General features: G+C 58.0%; 2 protein-coding genes across 4 annotated transcripts; both read left to right on the top strand.

Annotated features, from left to right (window-relative positions):
• Positions 1-1,243: 1,243 nt before the first annotated feature.
• On the top strand, positions 1,244-5,436 carry HPCAL4 (hippocalcin like 4). The gene is made up of 4 exons (XM_040587900.1): positions 1,244-1,334; positions 3,192-3,361; positions 3,515-3,730; positions 3,995-5,436. Exons 2-4 carry the CDS (start codon positions 3,200-3,202, stop codon positions 4,190-4,192), a joined length of 576 nt encoding a protein of 191 aa, XP_040443834.1. The 5' UTR covers positions 1,244-1,334; positions 3,192-3,199; the 3' UTR covers positions 4,193-5,436.
• A 2,003-nt stretch (positions 5,437-7,439) lies between these two features.
• Positions 7,440-19,204, top strand: NT5C1A (5'-nucleotidase, cytosolic IA). 3 transcript variants are annotated; one of them, XR_005826999.1, is made up of 7 exons: positions 11,525-11,821; positions 13,594-13,761; positions 14,580-14,709; positions 15,028-15,150; positions 15,605-15,789; positions 16,081-16,555; positions 17,462-19,204. XR_005826999.1 is itself a non-coding variant. In XM_040587838.1 (6 exons), the coding sequence occupies exons 1-6, from the start codon at positions 7,517-7,519 to the stop codon at positions 16,444-16,446; spliced, it is 1,077 nt and encodes a 358-aa protein (XP_040443772.1). In that variant the 5' UTR covers positions 7,440-7,516; the 3' UTR covers positions 16,447-19,204. The 3 variants fall into 3 exon arrangements, 2 of the variants coding, with proteins under 2 accessions (XP_040443772.1, XP_040443771.1); XM_040587838.1 differs by lacking the exon at positions 11,525-11,821 and adding an exon at positions 7,440-7,621 and having other exon boundaries at positions 16,081-19,204; XM_040587837.1 differs by having other exon boundaries at positions 16,081-19,204.
• Positions 19,205-19,985: the final 781 nt, after the last annotated feature.

Here is a 19,985-nt window from a genome sequence, read left to right as displayed (position 1 = left end):
AGATCCATGTGCCCAGCGCCCAGCGGAGGCTGCTGGAGTGACCCAAAAGCCGTGGAGCTGAATGACCCCGCTGCGGGTGGGCATCCAGCCCCGGACAGGGGCATGGCGCAGGGGTGACGTGTCCAGCCATGGAGGGGTCCCATCCTTCCTGCCCTCAGGACAGGCAGGCGATGGATCCCTGCAGCCCCGCTGCATATACACAGCTGCAAATCTCTGTGTGTTTTTGTAGACCAACCCCCTCTCACCCCTGGTGGGGGCAGTTGCTGTGGCTTCCTGCAGCCACCACCGCGGCCAGGGTGGGTGCACCCGAGAGCAGGGCTGGGCTGGGGGATGCTGAGCCACGGGGAAAGGCAGAGCACCCCATGGCACCCCACAGGGGACTAGGATGGGGACCAGCCCTGGCTGGCTGGAGACTTCATCTGGGCTCGGTGGCCACCAGCTGTAGAGGGGCTGCTGCGGACGGGCCCAGGTGGCACAGGGATCACAGCAGGATGGCCAAGGTCACCAGGAAGAGCCACCAGCGATTGCCATGGAAACACTCCATGTTTGGATCTGGAGATGAGAGCGGTTTGCTCAGCCCTTTCCCCTCCGTGCTGCAGCTGCAGCTCTGCCAAGCCAGGAGGGCTGAGGTGTGTCCTGGTGTCCCCTCGGTGCAGGCAGCGCGGGGCCCTGTGCTGGGTGCCTGGCCCCTGCCAGCCCTGAAGCACACCAAGGGAAGGGGATTTTGGGGTGATTTGGGATCAGCCACCACCAGGGACAGAGGCTAGAGATGGGCGAGTGGGGCACAGTGAGGAGGAGGAGGAGGAGGAGGAAGCAAGGAAGCAGCCCCAGACAGTGGCAGCAGGGGCAGAGGGTGCAGGGGAGGGCTGCACAAGCCTGGGGACCAGGCAGGCATCTCTGGGCAGGCAGGGCCAGCAGCATCCCTGATGCTGAACCCAGCACTCCCCTCACCCCACTCCCCGCATCCCCCCCACATCCCACTGCCAGCATCCCCCCTGCATCCAGTCCCAGCATCCCACTCACATCCTGGTCCCAGCATCCCCCTGCATCCCCGTCCCAGCATCCTCCCCAGCATCCCTTCCACTTTGCCCTCCAGCATCCCTCAGCATCCCAGTACCCCCCCAATATCCCACCTCGACCCCCCCCCGCAGCCCCTCCCGGTTGATTGACAGCGCTCCCAGCCAATGGGCGAACGCTGTCGCCGGGGGGGCGGGTGGCCTGCGGCTACAAGAGGGGCGGGAGCGGCGCGGGTAGAGCCGGCGGGCTGGACCGCGGCCCCTCCGGTACCGGCTCCGTGCGCCGCCGAGCCGCCGCCTGCCCGCGCCGCACGACAGGTAAGGGCCGTCGGGGCCGCAGCTGCCCCCCTCCGCGGGGCTGGGGTCCGGTTGCCCCCCGCCCAGCCCGGTTCCCCGGTGCGCAGCTGCCGTCGGGGCAGGTGCCGGGAGCCGCGCGGTGCCCGGGAGCCGGTTGCAGCGGGTGTGGGGGCCGGTGCCCCGGAGCTCCCCGCCGGGTGGGCAGAGCAGCTTCTGCACCCGCGAGCGCTGCTGCCCCCAGCCCCATCGCCCCATCCATCCCCTGGGGCCGGGCCCTTCGCCCCTTCCCTGCCCCCCAGGGTGCCGATCCGTCGGGGTGGTGCTGGGGTGGGGTGCCCTGTGCTACATAGGGCGTGCTCCGGGGGGGACACCTGTAACGACCCCGGTCTGTCTTGTTTTGGGACCAGCAGCCAGTGACCGATGGCGATGTCAGCGCTGGGAGATGAGCAGTTCACGCCAAGCATGCGATGGCCCTTGTGGCCACTGGCCCCAGTGGCCATCCCTGCTGTCCCCCACCCTGGCGTGGCCTGCACTGGGTCCCACTCAGAAAGCGGACTCGAGGTCTGTGGACCAAAGGATGCTCTTCTTGGGTCCCAGCCTCTCTGAAGGCTTCTCTTGCAGGAGAAGGTGTGGTGCTCCTAGCAAAGGTCATGGTTGCTTTTTCCTAGTGGGAAAAGCTGCCCCTTGCGCAGGTGAGAAGCGGCGTCTGCCCGCTGGCACGGCTGGTGGGAGATGCCGGAGGACACGAGCATGGTACATGGTGGGGATTAATCAGTCCCTGCAGGTTAGAGCTGGACTGTGATGCCAGGAGGGCTCGTGTAGCTCCGCAGCCAAGCTGGGGATCGCTGAGGATTGTGCTCCATGGGTGTCCGGACGTTCCCTCAGCTCTGGCTGCCGAGGTGTGGTGGGTTATGTGCTGCCGCGGCAGACGGTGACAGATGCTGGTGGGATGATGGGGCAGGAAGCAGCCTCTGCCTGTGGGATTAGCTGGGAGCAGGACTGGCTGGGAGCACCAGGAGCCTGGGAGCCCTGCATCGCTGCGGGGGGAGGCTTGTGCCCATCCCAGGGTACCCCCGTGCCCCCAAGCCCACATGGCCAGGAAATCAGATGCTCGGAAGGGAGATGATGCTTGGTTGGGCTCCAGGTGAACTTCTACTCAACTTTATGGAGAGAGAAGCTCCAGGAGCTCTCAGCAAACCATCTGCTGCTCAGGCTGAGCGGCGCTGGCAGCCAAGGCTGCGTGGGAGCAGGCACGGCGTGTATCAGAGCAGCTCCACGTCCTGCCCACGCAGCTGCAGGCTTGCCAGTGCTCCAGTGCACCATGCTGCCGGCAGCCCCATGGCAGAGGGGTGCCTGGCTGAGGACCCCATCCTCACCAGGAGCTGGCCAGCAGCAGGCTGGGCATTGCTGCAGCTGGCTGGATGCTGCAAGTCAGATGATGCCCGTGAGGGGTTTTTTCCACCCTGTTTTAATGGCAGACTTGTGTTACCTCTTTGCCCCGTCCTTACGAAGGGCAGCTGGACATCATGGTCTGGTAAAGGCCATGTGAGGAGTTCTCAGTCTTCAGTTGATTTTTGAGTGGTTTTCTGCACCCCAAAGGGAGCCAGCCTAGGAGGTGGGGGGTGGGGGATGGGACAATACTGAAGGTGATGCTGCTGGCTGCCCCAGCAGGCTGCCCCAGGGCCAGCTCCTGTGCATCTCTAGTAGCCAGGGCCACAGCTGAGCATGGGCACCAAGCCTGTTCCCAGTATCACAGTTGCTGTCTTGGTGTTTCACAGTGGATGGACACCCATCGGCTGGGTGCAGGGTGGAGGAGGGCCTGGGACCACCAGCCCTCCCTGCTCCTGCGGTGTAGGTGCCATGCATTTTCTCTCCCAGAGGCAGCCATGGGCAAGCACAGCAGCAAGCTGGCTCCAGAGATGCTGGATGACCTGGTGAGGAGCACGGAGTTCAGCGAGCAGGAGCTGAAGCAGTGGTACAAGGGCTTTCTCAAGGACTGTCCCACCGGTATCCTCAACCTGGAGGAGTTCCAGCAGCTCTACATCAAGGTGGGCTCCAGCCAGGGCCCCAAGTGCTGCCTGTGGGGCTGGAGCACCCTGCTCCGGCCGGGGCAAGGTGCTGCTGCAGGGTGCTGCTTCAGGTGCAGCGCCCATACCAAGCTCCCCCTCCTCATTTTGATCTCTGTTCTCTCTTTCCTGCAGTTCTTCCCCTATGGAGATGCCTCCAAGTTTGCCCAGCATGCTTTCCGCACCTTTGACAAGAACGGTGATGGGACCATCGACTTCAGGGAGTTCATCTGTGCCCTGTCTGTCACCTCCAGGGGCACGTTTGAGCAGAAACTCAACTGGGCCTTTGAGATGTACGACCTGGATGGGGATGGGAAGATCACACGCTTGGAGATGCTGGAGATCATTGAGGTACCGGTGCTTAAAATCGGAAGGGGTAGCTTGCTTTTTCCAGGTTTTTCAAATCTATTGGATCCCTTTTGGCACCAAAGAATGAGTTTTCTTGCCCAGAGTCTTTTCTGAAAGGTACCTGGTCTGCACCTGATTGTAGCTGTGCAGCAGCACAGCAGCTGTCTGGGTCCCAGCAGAGCATCAATCCTGTCCCCTGCCTTGTCCTGGGACCTTCCACCCATCTGATATCCCCACTCTGGTACTTTGCTTCTCTTCTTGCTCCAGGCGATTTACAAGATGGTGGGGACTGTGATCATGATGAGGATGAACCAAGATGGGCTGACACCCCAGCAACGTGTTGACAAGATCTTCACAAAGATGGACAAGGACAAGGATGACCAGATCTCCCTGGAGGAGTTCAAGGAGGCAGCAAAGAGCGACCCCTCCATTGTCCTCCTCCTGCAGTGTGACATGCAGAAATAGAGCCCTGGGGCTCGTGGCTGGACTGGCTGCAGCCAACCTCTGCTCCCCATGATGGTTTCCATCCCCATTTTCTGCTGAGTGCCCCCATGCCCACTTGGCCCCAGGCATGAGTCATGCTCCATCCCTCCTGCCACCCATCCACCTGCTCCCAGCTGCGTCCTGGGTAGCCCACAGGCTGTAGTTCTCCCTTGATGGGCAGAGCCTGCTCTGGGTGTTGCCGGCTTGAGGTTACCCCCAAATCAACCCTCTCCCATGCTGGAGCTGGACTCCCTACAGCCAGTGGTGAGCACCTTGGCTCCTCAGGGCCAACTGTTCCCATGTTCCTGCTGTTTTCTCCCTGCTTTTCCCCCACTGCTCCACCTGGCCCATTTCCTGATCCTAAATGAAACCAGCTCTTTCCACCTTTCCGCTGATCCCTTCCTCATTGCTTGTGATGCCTCCAAGGAGGCTGAAAAGCCCCAAGTCCTGGCCCTCGTCTCTTCTTCACCTTCAGTTCTCTGCAAGGCTTCCCAGAGGGGCCAGGGCTGGCCCCAGGGTGCTGGGGAGCTCAGACAGGGTGCTGCACCCTCCTTGAGGGCTCGCTACCTTGGCTCTCTCTGCCCACCTTTAGCTTTTCCACCTCTGCTTTTGCTTTTTGCTGCTGGGAATGGCCAGGGTTGGTCAGAGGACTTTAGGGGAGAGCAGAAGTGTCCATGGCCACCTCTGGATGTGGCCAGTGTCTGATTCTAAAAGGCACCTTCTGCCCCATCACCTGTGTGAGCTGGCAGAGCAAGCAGGTGACCTCCACAACTGCCCTGGCAGCATCTTGGATGCTTTGTGGTGGTTTTGGCCTTCCTGGATATTGAGGTGATGCCTGGGGTTCTAAATTGAAGGCAGGGGCTGCCCATCTCCTCTGAGGGCTGCCCTGGGGCAAGATCAGGAGTGTGGGTGTTGAAGGCATGCCCTGGTGTTGCTTCTGGTGTGTGACACTACTGTGGGGACTGGTGGGTTCTGGACTGGGGCTGTGGAGAGGTGTGGATGGGTTCTGTACCTGCTGAGCCTCCTGACAAGGCTCTGAGGCCACAAGAAACATGTCTGTCTCCTTCCTCCCCCCATCCTAGCCTGCTCCCTCCATCCCTCCTGCCCCAGGACCGGAATATCGTCACGGGTCTGTATTTAGTCTGCACGTTGTGGTGTTGATGACTGTAATATCTGTTAGGAGATGGTGAAGTTGTTATCTATTTTTTTAATGGAAAAATAAACTGTCCCCATGTGTGACGTTACCCCTGAATGGCTTATGGGAGGGCAGCTGGCTGCCGCAGCTATGGGGAGAGCGAGATGACAACACTGCACTCCTGAGCATCATTCATGGGTCTCATTTCAGCCTGCGACACTCCAAGGGATGGAGAAGCCCTTGAGGACAGCCCAGCGGGGCTCAGCCTGGGGAGCCTTGAAGATGGGTGAAAGCGCAACCCCTTGACCATACAAGTAGCTTTGGTGGAGGGAATGTTATCTTTTGGGGGTGGGTAGGAGCCAGCATCCCTGCTCTGTGCTGGAAATGGGTTTCATTTGTCAGCTGGGAGCTGGTGCCTGACTGTGCCCTTCATTCAGGGCTGGGCATAGGCAGAGGACCTGGTGGCTTGTTCCGGGCCCCATCCCAGCACCATCAGCAACTGGGACCTGCTCCCACTATATCTTTGCCCGTCTTCTCAGCCTCCATTTCTCCACCCCAACGTTCTCTGCACATATTTTCCTCTGGCCTTTCTTCTCCATCAGCAGCCTGTGGAGACGGTGGCTGTTGCTAAGGAGCTCTCAGCAACTTTAAATGCTTCTCTGTCGTTAATCAGGTGGGGCTGGCTCCCGGCCGCGAGCCTGGCTATGCAGGACCATTCCCCCCATCCCACCTGGCTTCAGTGTGTGTGGAAGTGTGTGGCTCGGCTTCCACCCTGCAAATCACCAGCATCTCGCCTGTCCTGCAGCCGCCAGCACGTGAGCACAGGGATGGGAAGATGCCAAAACCATAGCAGTGCGGGTATTTTTAGGCGTGCTGCTGAGGGAGAGCTCTGCACCTTGGGGTTGGCTGCCCTGCTTGTCCCAGAACGTGTATGTGTGTTTGCAGCTCAGCAGTGCCTGGGGAAGGAGGGACTGGGTGGGCTGTCCCTGCTGTGTGGGAGCCTGGGGACGTGCCAGGGCTGCTGTCTGAAAGGGCAACAACTCGGCTGAGAGGAGACTCGGAATAGCCTCGGTGATTCTGGGGCCCTCAAAGCTCTTGCTTCCCTTGGGGCCACCCCAAAGGAAGAGCAGGTATTTCCCAGGAGGGAACTGCAAAAGCTCTGGGGAAAGGGAGTAGCTGAGGCTGAAATAATGTTGAATTCCCAGAAGGGCATCCCAAAGGATTTGGGGTCCCTGCAGCTGGGTGAGCACCAGCACCCAGCCTCCTCCGGCTCTGCTCTCCTGGCTGCACCTCGGTGCGAGGGAGGTTTGATCAGTCTCACGGACAAGGACATGGGGTCCCCGAGGCTGTGGTCCATGGGGAGGGTTGGCTTTTTGCTGCAGACACAGAACTTTGGGCAAAACTTTTCTTCTGGCCTCGGTGCTGGGGTGCTGCCACCTCCTCCCAGGCACTGCCCTGTGCCAGGTGGGCTGAGGAGGGATCCTTCATCACTTGGCCCTTCCTGGGTTGGTGTCTGGGGTATGATCCCTGCTCTCTGAGGGTCTGCTGGTCACGCTGAGCTGAAAGCTGGGCTCTGTGCACAGCTCTGTGGCTGGGCTCGATCCCACCAGCACTTGTTGGAGAACGTTTGGTGAGGATCCTTACTTAGTATCTGTGCTCATCCCATTAACTAGCACACAGTGCAAGTTACCTGGCATGGAGCAGAGCGTGAGTACAGCTGTGACCCCCCCCCACGCAGTTCAGTGCCACCCCTGAGCACCCTGGTGCCCTTCCAGCTGCTCGGTGCCACTCTGCAAGGGTGGGCAAACCCCAACGACCCCCGGGGCTGAGGCGTCTCCCATGGGTGCACTGTCACCTGCTCCCGTGTCCTCGCCAGGTTCTCCGCTGATGCCACCTCCCCCCGCAGCCCCGTTGCTCCCCGGGGGTCTGGTGCCCCGGGGCTGGCTCTGCCCCGGAGCGGCTGCGGAGCGCTCCCGGCTCCATCCCCCCCGGCACCCCGGGGGCTGGGGGAGTGCGGCAGCGGAGGGGCGGGCTCGGTCCCGAAGAGGTTAAGCCGTGTCCCGGTGGGCTGAAACCCCGGAGCTTCATGGGATGCCTTATAAAGCGCGCTCCGCCGGCCCGGCAGCGGCTCCGGGAGCGCCCGGTACGTGCGGAGCCGCCGCCGCCGCGCCATGGAGCCGCCGCGCACCGCCGGAGCGCCGGGCGCGGCGGGGCGGCCCTGGGAGGAGGCGAAGGCTTTCTACGACAACCTCGCCCCCAAGAAGAAGCCCAAATCGGTGAGAGCCCCCGAGGTGCCGCGCAGCTTCGCATCCCCAGGGGAGCCAGCCCCGCTGGATGCTTCAGCTCCCCTGGGTCCTTCCCCACCCCCCCGAGTGCCCCTGGGTCTCTCCATCTCCTGCAGGGTCCTCCTGGGTGTCTCATCTTCCCTGGGCTCCCCCATGGAACCCTCTGGCTCTCTCTGGGTGCTCCATCTCCTCCCCACCCCCCGCATGTCCCATCTCCCCCGGGTCTCTCCATCTCCTGCAGGGTCCTCCTGGGTGTCTCGTCTTCCCTGGGCCCCCTCTGGGGCTTTCTGGGTGCCCCATCTCCTCCAGGTGCCCTGGGATCCCCCTGGGTGTCTCTGGTTTTTCTTTGACCTCCCTCCCCATCTCCGTCCAGGTCCTTGGGGAAGCCCTGGGTCATTCCGGGTGCCCCCACTCCTCCGTGGCATCCCTCGGTTGCCTGGGGTCTCTCCGGATCCTGCCAGCCTCCATGGGTTCCTGCAGGTCCCTGGGGTGTTCTCAGGTCCCTCCGGGCTGAGGTGTCCTTGCAGAGTGGCTCCGTGCCCCACGAGCTGCCTGTCCCCTGCGCCAAGGTGGGAGGCCCTGCCAGGGACAGGAGGGGTGGCAGTGGTGGAGCAGAGGGACAGCCTGGGGACCGAATCCCTGCCCGGGGCAGCAGGGTGTCGCAGGGTGTAGCCACCCCTGCCAGGCTGGCCTGCTCCGGGAGATTAGAGGGAAAGCGGGTGTTATCTAACCAGGGCTGAGCCTGCTGGGTTTAAATATGGGAGTGCCTGGAAGTGCCGGCCTGTCTCAGAATAGCTGTGGTGGTGCGGGGCTGGCAGCCTGGGGGGCTGGGGGCTGTGCCCCAGGGTGGCCAGGCCCCGGTCCCGCAGCCCGCGAGCCCACCCAGCCGTAGCCATCCTCACATCCTCGGGGCTGCGGGTGCCCCCAGCGTGTGGGGCTCGGGGTGACCTGCTGCCTGTGGTGGCCCCGTTCATGGCAAAGCTCTGCGGGTGGCCTCTCCGGCGAGGGGACATGGCCAAGGCCCCGCTCTGCGCACTCCAGCTTGGAGCAGCCCCTGCGCTTTCCCAGCTGGGGACCCAGCTGCAGCCCCCAGCCCTGTACCCACTGCCAACGGGCAGCGCTGCTGCCTTCGCCCTTCCCGGAGGAGGGGGACAGCCTGGCTTGGTGGCGGGATGCCGCCGGGTTGTCTTTCAGGCCATGCTTTCGGCCTCCTGCGGATGTCAGCCCAGGCTCCTCCTCTTCCTCTCCTTGCAGCCAGCTCAGTGACCAGCACGTCCGTCTCTGCTGTCCAGCTGGGGAAACTGAGGCACGGGGTTTGCTCGCACAAGTGACAGAGCCGTGCCATCCACTCGTGTGGGGCTGGGGCTGACACCCGCGGTGCCTCCCCAGCCCCGTGCCCCTCCGCGGGGGCACACTGGGGGGGGCCCGGTGCCCATGGCCAGGCAGCTCTGCTGCCCTCGCACACAGCTGGGGCCGGCCTGCCCTGCCAGGCAGCTGCCAGGCACCGTGATGGATGGCTGCAGAGCGCTTTTCTGCATTATAAATAATGTGTTTGGAAAACTCAAAAACATCTCAGCCATCGCGCTGAACTTTAATCTGATCCCGAGCAGGGGGCTCACAGCTGCCCAGGGCTCGCTGGTGCAAGGAGATGGAGTTTGCTGTTGGCCATCTGCGCTCTTGTGGGTGCTGCGTCTGCCTGTCCTCTTGGCTCAATGTCCCTGCCAGCTGGAGCAGGTACCGGTGCGGGAGCAGGTATGGACTGTGGGGCTGCTCCCCCCCCGAGATGGGCTGTAAGATGGGAAGAGGCAGGGTGATTTGGGGGAGCCCATTCCTGCCTTGGAAGCGGGTTACTAGGGTGTCCCCACAGCCCACGGGGCTCCCTGCTCCGCAGGGGTCTCCGCTCTTCCCATGCCCTGGCTTCCATGCCTGCTCCGGCCTCGCTCGTGCCAGCTGGGAGGTCAGCGATGAGACCTGCCACCCTTCAGCAATGCAGAATATGTCCCCCCGGCCTCTCCAGTGACACCGCGGCGGGAGGAGAGGCTGGTTCGGTGGGAGCCTCCTGCTCGCACCCCCGGCTCTGCCAGTGCCCTGCACCCAGGGGGACCCATCCGGCTCACCAGGGTGCCTCAGTTTTGAGATGGGGTGGGAACCACACTTGACCCTGGAGCAAACCCTTCCTCTTCCCTTTCTGTGTCCAAAATTCACCTCCAAATTTACGATTTGGTCTTCTGCAGCATCCTGATGCTGCCGGAGTTCCTCCAGCTTTTTAGGGCAGGTGGGTCCAGGAGGTTCGGCCCCAGGCAGTGTAAAAGGATGAAGGGGTGCAGGATGGGGTCCCCACTGTGCTCTAGGGGTGGCAGTGAAGCTGCTGGCGTTGGGTGCCGTTGTGGGTACCTGTAGCCCTCCTGGGTGGGAGGGCACAGCCCCGCCGCACATCCCGGGAGCGTGTGGGATTTCCAAATGTCTGTCTCTAATCCTTGGGGGTCCGCTTAGGATTTATATGTGATTAGAAGGGCGATTTAAAGGCCTGCCAGCTGTTGGGTCTGCAGAGGAAAACGTGCTATTTCCAGTCACTGCTGAAATACATTTTTACCCCAAAATTAGGGTGCTTGCGTCTGCGATGCGTTTTGTGCTTTATGGAGCTGGAGCCTGCCGGAAAGGTCATTTACGCTTCTGAGGTGGGGTTTGGACCTTGTGGACCACCTGGGGCTGTGCTAAGGGCTGATGTTCCTCTTCAGAGGGCTGGGCTGTCAGGACACGTCCCTGGTCGTCCCTCCAGCTTGGCTGAGCCCAGGGATGGAGCCAGGGTTGGGATGGGACCTTCCCCCGTGCTGCCCTGCTCGTACTTCTGCTAAACACATCATTAATCTCTCGCTTGATGTTCAGGATGGGGCTGGATTTGACCTTCCCGTGGGAAGGGAGGACGGGAGAGGAGCTCAACATGAATCCCCAGGCAGCAAATTCAGTTGGATTTGGCTGAGCGGAGCCCCACAGCCGCTTCCTGGGCTTGCGTTGGATGATGAGCTTTAAGTGACCTTGGCTGACCTTGGATGCCGCTCTGAGGGTAAAAGAGGGTTTGTCATTCAGAGTGCCCAAACCTGCCGGAGCTGGGGCAGCTGGAGCAGGAGGCTGCACTGGGATGGGGTGCTGTGCAGGCTCCACAAAAGCTCGTGGGACTAGATGTGTCCTGGAGAGGACTGTGGGTCGAACCCCTCCCATGCACATGCTTCTTATTAAAAATGAAGGGTGTTTTCCCCCAAAATGGTGATGTTTCAAGGCAAAGGGGGGTTTGTTGGGTTGTTGGCAGCCCTCTGATGGAGGACTGGAGGTGCTGTGGTTCCTGTAGCACTGTGACTTTTCCTTTAAGGCCCATTTTTGAATGTAGTAATGATCATCTGCTGTACTAGTGGGGATGAAGAAGCATCCAAACAAGCAGCCCGGAGGAGGGAACGCTTCCAAATGAAACCTCCACTTCAAAGAAATGTCAAAATGTGAATCCCTCCTTGCAGAGCAGAATTGCCTGATTTTTTAAATGTCAGCATTTCCCAGAAAACAGCAGGGCTGTTCCAGCCCAGCCGGAGCTGGGATCTGTGTTAGTGCCCGGGTGAGACTTTCTGGCAGAAAGTGCTCCAAAGGTGCAAATCTCCCTTGGCAGGAGCAAACAGGATCCGGCAGGTCCCTTTCCCAGAGGCCAGGCTTCCCTCCCGCAGGCAGCTGGGGCTCCAGCAGCCCACGCTGGGGCAGAATTAGGCCCCAAGCTTACGGTTATTTTTATTGCTGTGTTTATTACCTCTTAAATTAACCTCCTGGAGGCTGGTGCCTTTAAATGGCAGGGAAGGGACCTTGAGCAGCCTGTTGCTCTTGCGCAAGGTGCCTGGGCTGTTGGCACCAGCTGGGTGCAAGGTGTGTGCTGTGGGGAGATAGAGATGCAAATTCCAGCTGGGCATCTCGGCTTGTGGCCCCACACATGCATCTCACCCCCTTGAACATCCATCCCTCTGTGCCGTGCGTGCTGCTGACCTACTTTCTCTGCTGGGCATCCTCCTGCGAGGCTGGCTGTGGAGGATGCTCTGCCCTGCGGTCCGGCGGGGACCAGGAGCAGGGAGCAAATGCCCGGCAGCTCTCCCACCTACCCAGATAAATAACCCAGTGCTGCAGGGACACGGGAGCAGCAGGACTAATTGCTGGAAGGTAATGGCCGGATGTCTCAAGAGCTTTAATAGTTATTAATATTTTCAGCTAATAAATGGCCCATGACACCAGAGTTATTAATTAATGAGCTGGAGTGCCAAGTCTTGGCACTCCACGCTAAGTTAATAGCTAACATCTATTGGGTAGCTAAATGTCGGATGGGGACCTGGCTGTAGTTCACTGGTGGGAGCGATGCTGGTGTCGCTGATCAGCTTCTGCGTGGACCTGGGTGATCACGGGTGTCCTGGGGGCTGTTCACCTGCTTTCGAAAAAGAGCCGCTTCCCAACGGGGCCTTATTTCTCTGCAAATGCCATGGGAAAGGGCTCCCTCTGGCCACGGTGATGTTCTCAGCCTGAGCTAATCTGTGTCTAGTCCTAATTGCCCACTGCTCAATCTGTTTGCTGTGGATTTTGGGTATTGATGTGGCCTCGGTGAGGTGTCGGGGACCGACCACGCTGCAGGGCTGTCCCTGGGCACCGCTTGTGGAGGGTGGGTGGGTGCTGGGAATGGCATGGGGGCTGCCATTGACTCATTCCTGGGTGCGCCTCCATGCCGGGCAGGATCCACGGGGCCGGGTGAAGGGCACAGCGAGCCCCAGGGCTGGCCCAGCCCTGTGAGGAGCACAGATCCCCAGCGCAGATGGGGGTACCTGGTCCTTGCCAGGCTGCTGTTGCGGTAAAGCTCAGCCCTAGGCAGGGTGGGGGCTTGAACTTTGGAGCACCTGGGTTTGCAGACGCCCTCCTGCCCTGGGGCAAATGGCATTGCCGGAAGATTACTCACCGGGCAACGTGCTGTACCAGGATCCTGGAAATCGCAGAGGAGCTGAGGGTGAGGTGGTTCTGAAGTGCTGACGGCCTGGATTTCACAGGCTCCCTGGGGAGGTGCATCCCTGGGATGGCTCCCAGCTCCCGGCGAGCATCCCCCATGTGAGTCCCCAAGCCCTGTCCTGCTCTCAGGACTTGCTGCAGGTCGCGTGTGCTGGGGCCGGGGCTGCCTGCGCCACTGTCCCTCAGGATTTGCTGTTCCGGGAGCGAGGGTTTCTCCTTGGCCATCAGTCATGAATTTGCTTTCATGCTTGCAAGCGAGCGATGGGGATTAACACCCTTCTGCCTTCCAAGGGGAGAGGGAGGACGGGTGAGGGTCAAGATAAGATTGACTTTCCTGGTGGCCCCTCTCACTGCCAAAAGCCCCACTAGAGGCCCCTTGTTGACTTCAGTAGATTTTGGATCAAACCTTCGAACGTTAATAATAATGACTCATAAATCATTGCTTGCACCACCTGTTTGTCATGTTTCCGCCCACAATAACTATATCAAGTGTTTTTATAAGCTGAGCTGGCACGGGTTGTTTGTCACATCTGGACAGCATCGTGGGAGTGTGGATCTGGCTGAGCCACAGCGTGTGGTTTTTCCTGGCTAGGCAGGGGGGTAAAGCCTCGCAAATTCCTTCTGCATGGGGTTGAGTGGTTCTCCTGGGGTAGCACGTTGGGTCTGGATGAGTCCTGGGAGCCTGTTTGTAGTGGGGGGGCTTGGGCATGGTGTGAGCATCCGAAAAAGGCTCTCGGGTATCTGAAATGTGTGGGGATGGTGCATCAGGGCTTTATCTGTTGAAGCACTGGAAGATCAGGGTTGCAGCTGCCCCATTATCCTCCAGATTCCTCTGGAGGTGTCACCCAACCCGTGGCCTTTAATGTTGAAAATTAAGAAATGCTTTCTCAAGCAGCGGGGCTGGGTGCAGGGGCTGCCTCCCCATTTTCTCCCTTTCTCTGCAGCCGAAGCCTGAGAACGCCATCACCATCGCGGTGTCATCACGAGCGCTTTTCCGCATGGAGGAGGAGCAGAAGATTTACAACGAGCAAGGGGTGGAGGCCTACGTGAAATACCAGCTAGACCATGAGAACGAGCCCTTCCTCCCTGGGGCTGCCTTCCCTTTTGTCAAGGTGAGCCCCCACCCATCTGAGCTGGATCAGCACTGTGGTCCTCACTCAAAAGTTTTGGGGAGAGGGGAGTGCTGTGGGGTGCTTGCGTGGGGAAGGGATGGGACATGAGCAGCGCAGCAGAAGGGATGTAACCACAGAGCAAGCAGAGGTTGGATAAACCTCCTGGCAAGTGATGTGCTTCTTCCAGGACTGAGCAAACGCTGAATTTTCCAAATTGGCAACTGAGCCCAAGAATTGAAGAAATCATCTCTTTGGATCTTATTTAAAGTTTCCTTTTTAGGGAATTATAATTTCTTATTATTATTATTACAATTTATTTATTCTTTTAAATTGGCTGAATTTAGCCTTGCTACAAAGTCAGCCAGTTTCTAATTCTGACATGTTGAAATGAGGCATTTCAAACTTTAAAAATATTTTCTGATTTCTGCCCCAGTTCCACTGGATTTAGTGCAGTTTTGTGTGCTGGCCATCACTGGAAGGATCTCTTGCCCATTCCCAATGAATAAACTAATCCACTTGATGGGGAGAGACTTTTTCTGTTTCTGATTGCTTGAAAAACGCTTATCTGTAACTTTGAGCTAATTTATTCTCATCTCCTAATGAAAACTTGAAACTTTTTGCATTTGAAGATAGAAGAATAGCTATGTGTTTTGTCCCCCAAATCTTTCTTTCCCTGCTTGCTAATGTCACTTTGGCTCTGGGTATAGTTGGGGTCAGGCCAGGTCCCTGGGTTTGGTGAGCAGAAGTGTTTTGCTCAGTGAGGAGGGGATCAGGGCCATGCTGACACCCCCCCATCCCCTTGCCCTGGGGTGCCGCAGGCACTGGAAGCGGTGAACACGCAGCTGCGTGAGCTCTACCCTGACAGCGAGGAGCTCTTCGACATTGTCCTCATGACCAACAACCATGCCCAGGTTGGGGTTCGCTTGATCAACAGCATCAACCACTATGGTAAGTTGAGAGCAAAGCTGTCCTTTGCGTGGGTGCCGATGGCTTTTGGGCAGAGTGGTAGTGCTTGGCAGCAAGAGAAGGAGATGCTTCCTCCTGGCTCTTCCTCCAAACCACGCGCAGAGCCCGCTTCTCCCAGATTTCCTGGGCTTTGACTGGAAGTTGGCTGGTGGTGAGGATGCTCTGGCTGCCAGCCGTGCTGTTGAACGGCAGCACCACAGTTAGCCCCCATCCTGCTGACTCCTGGGAGGCCACAGGGCAGCAGTGTCAAGGCTTGTTTGGGGGGCAGTCTGGTTCACCCCGGGGTCCATCTGCCCTCAGATCTGTTCATCGAGAGGTTCTGCATGACGGGAGGGAACAGCCCCATCTGTTACCTCAAGGCCTATCACACCAACCTCTACCTCTCCTCCGATGCTGAGAAAGTGAGTGGGGCCATTGAAGAGGGTGAGTCTGGGGTCCAGCTTGGTGGAGGGGCAGTGGGGGGAGCCTGGAGCCCTCAGGGGGTTGGTGCCAGGAGCAATAGCTCCAACGTCCCTGTCCCTATGTGCAGCTAGGGTCTGCCATGTCCCACGTCCCATCCTTGATGCTCCGAAGAGCCTCTGGTTTCCATAGAAATAAGGCTTTCCTCGAGCTCTGCAGCTCTTCCGAAGGCTGTAGAACAGCAAAGGCACTGTTTTTCCCCATTAATTCTTGTATGCAAAGGGAGATTTGTCATCTGGGGATTTTTTTTTTGCTGTCAAAGGTCTTGAGGCCAAGCTGCTGGCACTACTGGGTGCATGCATTTTCTTGCAGTGTTTGCTTCCAGTCCATCGTGTTTCGCTCTGCTCCTCAACGGATAAGCCATGAGGCTGGGTCCTTGGGTAACTGCCACCTCTTGCCTCACGCTTTACCCCCACAGGGATCGCTGCAGCCACCATCTTCAGCCCCAGCAAAGACCTGGAGGTGTCGGAGAACCAGCTGCGGGTGGCGTTTGATGGTGACGCCGTGCTCTTCTCTGATGAGTCGGAGCAGATCGTGAAGGCTCACGGCTTGGACATGTTCTTTGAGCATGAAAAGGCCCATGAGAACAAGCCTCTGGCACAGGTAGCGCTGGGGTGCAGCTAGACAAAGCCGCTGGGAGAGAGGCAGCCTGCAGGGATGCTCTCGTCTCTGGGAACAAGCCAGGGGTCGGCATGTGGAGTGTGAGATGGGGTGGGTCAGCAGCCTGGTAGTGCTGGCCCATGGGATGGCTGTGGCTGGCACCTCGCTGTTGTTTTTGGGGGGCTCACGGGGAGAAGGGTTTACCCAGCATGTCTGGCTCTGCTGGGACTGGGTGCCTGGAGGAAGGAGTAGCGTGGAGGTCTGCAAAGTGATGCTTTCTTCTTGCTTTGGCAGGGACCCCTGAAGGGCTTCCTGGAGGCCCTGGGGAAGCTGCAGAAGAAGTTTTATTCCAAGGGGATGAGGATGGAGTGTCCCATTCGCACCTACCTGGTCACTGCCAGGAGCGCGGCCAGCTCGGGAGCCCGGGCCCTAAAGACTCTGCGCAGCTGGGGCCTGGAGACCGACGAAGCTTTATTCCTGGCCGGGGCTCCCAAGGGGCCGCTGCTGAAGAAGATCCGTCCTCACATCTTCTTTGATGACCAGATGTTCCACGTGGAGGGAGCCAAGGAGATGGGCACTATCGCTGCCCACGTCCCCTACGGCATCGTCCAGAAGCACAAGCAGCCGGCGCAGGAGAAGCAAACCCCGAACAGCAAGTAGCAGAGCTGGCTGGTCCCCCGGCGTGCGGCACGGTCCTCACCCCGCGCACCACGCTCTGACCTGGGTTGCAGTCTGCGAGGCAGAGAGCATTTGCTGCGGCGAGCGCGAGGTTATTGCCCAGCAGGAGCCTTGTCGGGGGTGGGGGGGCACGGATGGAGGAGGGGGCTGGCGAACGGCCTCCTTTTGCCTCTGTATTCGTTGCAATGTTGTGGCATTGTCCCTGTTCCTCCTGGGGCTGGGGGGTCCCCTGCGCAGCAGCCCCGTGACAGCGAGCTGTTTCCCTGTTCCTCCATGTGCTCTGCACTTGCTTCAGGCAAAATCCTTCGAGGATGGATGTTGCCTTTTGTGGACTGTTTGTGCCAGGCAGGTTTAACCTATTGGCATTTCTTTAAAACCCCAGGTAACTCCCGAAGCCTTTGACTTACAATGCAGATGTTCAGGCTGAACTGTTGAACTGGAAAGTTGGGAGCACACAAACCCCCTTCTTGCAGCTTTGAAACAAGACGTTGTCCCTTTTAACTAAAATTAAACCATAATATTGTTCCTTCACGGACCCAGCCCCTGCTCCCCAGCTAGAAAATCTTTCATGTCTTTGTCCCTTCAGCAAGATTTTGTCAGCTGAACAGCTTTCCTTTCATGCAGTAAAATCTGGAAAAATGGAAACAAACACTTAAAACCAAAAAATAATCCTGTTTCCTGCTTGGAGCTTTGGGTTAGCATAATGCTGGCCCAGGTTTTTATATTTGGGCTTCACAGTTGCATGATTTAGCACTTAAAAATAATAAATCTCAGTGAGGCATCCAAAGCCCAGCTCTTGTGTGAGCCATCCAGGGTCTGCAGACACATGCCTAGGGCTTGAATTAAGTTAAAAGCAGGCCCTAATATATTAGGGACATCATTTGAAGTCCATTTAGGTAAATCTGCAGAGAATTTCAGCCTGGGCGTTTAATTACAGGATTCCCTCCCCCTCTTTCTAGGCTGAGCCCATATGAATTGATAATCTTTTTCTCCTCAGCTTCTTAAAACCTCTGGTGTTGCCTAAAATATACACCTCTGCTAGCGATGCTGTAAGAGAGAACCAAATCTCTAATTCAAAACCAGAAAGAGAAATTAATTGGAGAGCTGCTTCAAAATCGGCGTGAAAATCACACTGATGTTTCTGCATGGAGCCCTGTCCTAAAGGAGACTCTCAGGAGGAAAATTTGAAGGTTACGTCTTTCTTGTGGGGTTTGGTTTGTTTTTTGGTTTTTGTTTTTTTTTTTTAGATGGTACACCCCATGGTTGGGCACAAAGGATGTCCAGCGTTATCAGACAGTAGTTTTCTACAAACGCCAATTCTGAGGTTTTCCGAGGTATGTGTCTGCCTCTGGCTCAGCTTTGCGGGGAGGTTTCAGCTAGAACAGCTCAGCCCTTCCCAACAGCGAGGCTAGAGCTCGAGTTATCGCACTTTGACAAATATATAAACAAGCTAGCGATGCCTTCAGTGGCTCGGGAGATGGTTTTCTCATTGCACTAAATCCTGCTCTAGCAGTGAAAAAGAAAATTGCACTTTCCCCCCCCCCCCCCCCAAAAAAAAAATATTTCGCTTTGGCAGACCATTATTTGTCACACCTGGGTGACAAGCACCTTAGAGGAAGGTCTGAAATACAAAGGAACAAAAAAAAAAAGTCTGGAAAGAAATTAGTATCTCAGTAATGCATCTATTAATATACAGGTTTATAAAAAGGTCTCGTCTTTTTAATGTGAAGCCCAGATATGGGATCTGAACTGTATCTCGGAGACCTTTTTGGCAGCTGGGAGGGGGAGAACAGCTTGGTCTCCCAGTAAACTTTTTCCAAGGTGTTTCCTGAAGATCACATCGTGGAAGCCCAGCCGAGCCCAGCTCCCAAACGGGCTGCACCAGGGCCTCCTGCCAGCCGGGGAGGTGATGTTGCAAGTGGAACAGGGCTGTCAGCAAGCCCTTAGGAACCCCCGGCAGGGTGCTGGTGGGATGGGATCCAGGGTGCAAGCACAGCCACTGGGGATGGGTGCTTGCGCTGGGTGCTGTGGGGGCTGTGTGCTTTGGATCAGGGGTGTTGGCAGGGCTCGGCTGTGCAGGAGGAGGTGCCTTATCTGAAGGTGCTGTTGGCTCCAGGGAAGCGATGTGATGTGGTTTGGGGGCAGGGGCACTGCTGCCTTTCCGGGCCTGAGACACACAGGGAGCTGGGTGCAGGGGTGCTGCAGGCAGGAGCTTTAGTGACTCTGCTTAGGGTCCTCCTGCTGCCGGGGCAGCTTAGGGGCTCGCTGGGAGACCCGGTGCTTGGGAAACCGGCCCCAGGCGAGGTAGACCCCCGCCCTGCACCTCCTGAGCCCTTCCTGTGTGGGGAGGATTTTCCATTCCTGCAACGGCTGCCCCATTTGCTTTTATCCACATGGCTTCCTACATATTTTTTTTTCCCCCCTTTACCGTCGCTACAACCGGCAGGCATGGATTTGCTGCTTCTGTACTTTCCTCACGTGCCCATCTGTGACACCCCCTCGGGCTGGGGGAGCCATGAGGTCCCCAGGACCGGCTCCATGGGCTGGGCACGTCTCCCACCCTGATGGGCCAGCGCGGTTGTGCCTCTTGTGCTGCGCTGGCCGACAACTGGACTTCCCCGCTGTGTGTTGTTGCTGTGGGTTTCACTTCATTGTCCTCTGATGGTTTTTCTTGTGAATGGACTGCCACGTTAATGAAATCCCTCTGGGTGTTTTTCTGTAATAAACTGTGTTGGTCCCAGCCCGGCTCGCTCTGTTGCCATTCTCACAATGGGTATTTTGGCTCCCTGGTGCAGCTGGTCTCGGGTCCCTGCTTGGGACCTCCCAGGCTTTATGGTGAAGGGGTGGGATTTATGAGAAGGAAAAGGGCCTTTTGGGATTTAAGGAAATTCAGGAAATGTAATAAAAGTAGCTACCTGGGAACTGGAGACCTCTGGGAGAGAGGTGGGATTCCAGCCTTGAGAGATGCGCTGTGATACAGCTACCTCCCTCTGGTTCGTGAACGGGCTTTTGTTGTAACCTGGAATCGTGATGAAGTCCTGGATAAAAATAGAATTTGGCAGAAGAGTTTTGTCAACTTGATCTTCTCCCAGCCAACAGGTGGGAGGCAGCAAAAGCTTTTTAGAAGAGATTTATTGCTGCTGAAGTACCGGGTTTATCCAAATAGCAATACTGCAGTTCTGGTGTTAGCTCCTCCCTGCCAATAAGGAGAACAGATGGGTTGAGGGGAAGCAACAAATTCTCCATCCCTCACCAAATATAGCCAAGGAATGTCCATAGGCCCCAGGGCAGCATCTCTGCTATGGGTGTTCGGATGGCCCCCAGCAGAGAGTGTGCTTTTGCAGCCTTGCTTGCTGGAATGCTGTCCCCGAACCCATCCCCAATCCTGCATGTTCTTCCACCAGATGCCTGGAGGAAAAATCAAATTCCAGCACTGATAAGGCCCATCTTGCACCAGTGAAGGTCCAGGTGGTGCACCTGCTCCTGAGAGGTCGGGATGTCCATGCCAAAGCCAAGAGCTG

This window comes from Falco naumanni, chromosome 3 (genome assembly GCF_017639655.2).
Source record: "Falco naumanni isolate bFalNau1 chromosome 3, bFalNau1.pat, whole genome shotgun sequence".
In the NCBI taxonomy this organism is placed as follows: domain Eukaryota; kingdom Metazoa; phylum Chordata; class Aves; order Falconiformes; family Falconidae; genus Falco; species Falco naumanni.
This window is presented reverse-complemented; position numbering and strand designations above follow the sequence as displayed.

What these genes read in the sequence shown, in the direction of transcription:
- HPCAL4 (XM_040587900.1), top strand. Translation starts at nt 3,200, where the DNA reads ATGGGCAAGCACAGCAGCAAGCTGGCTCCAGAGATGCTGGATGACCTG. An exon ending in TCCAGCAGCTCTACATCAAG is followed by an intron (nt 3,362 to 3,514) that starts GTGGGCTCCAGC and finishes TCTTTCCTGCAG; the next exon opens with TTCTTCCCCTATGGAGATGC. An exon ending in AGATGCTGGAGATCATTGAG is followed by an intron (nt 3,731 to 3,994) that starts GTACCGGTGCTT and finishes TTCTTGCTCCAG; the next exon opens with GCGATTTACAAGATGGTGGG.
- NT5C1A (XM_040587837.1), top strand. Translation starts at nt 11,696, where the DNA reads ATGCTCTGCCCTGCGGTCCGGCGGGGACCAGGAGCAGGGAGCAAATGC. An exon ending in GCAGGACTAATTGCTGGAAG is followed by an intron (nt 11,822 to 13,593) that starts GTAATGGCCGGA and finishes CTTTCTCTGCAG; the next exon opens with CCGAAGCCTGAGAACGCCAT. An exon ending in CAACAGCATCAACCACTATG is followed by an intron (nt 14,710 to 15,027) that starts GTAAGTTGAGAG and finishes ATCTGCCCTCAG; the next exon opens with ATCTGTTCATCGAGAGGTTC.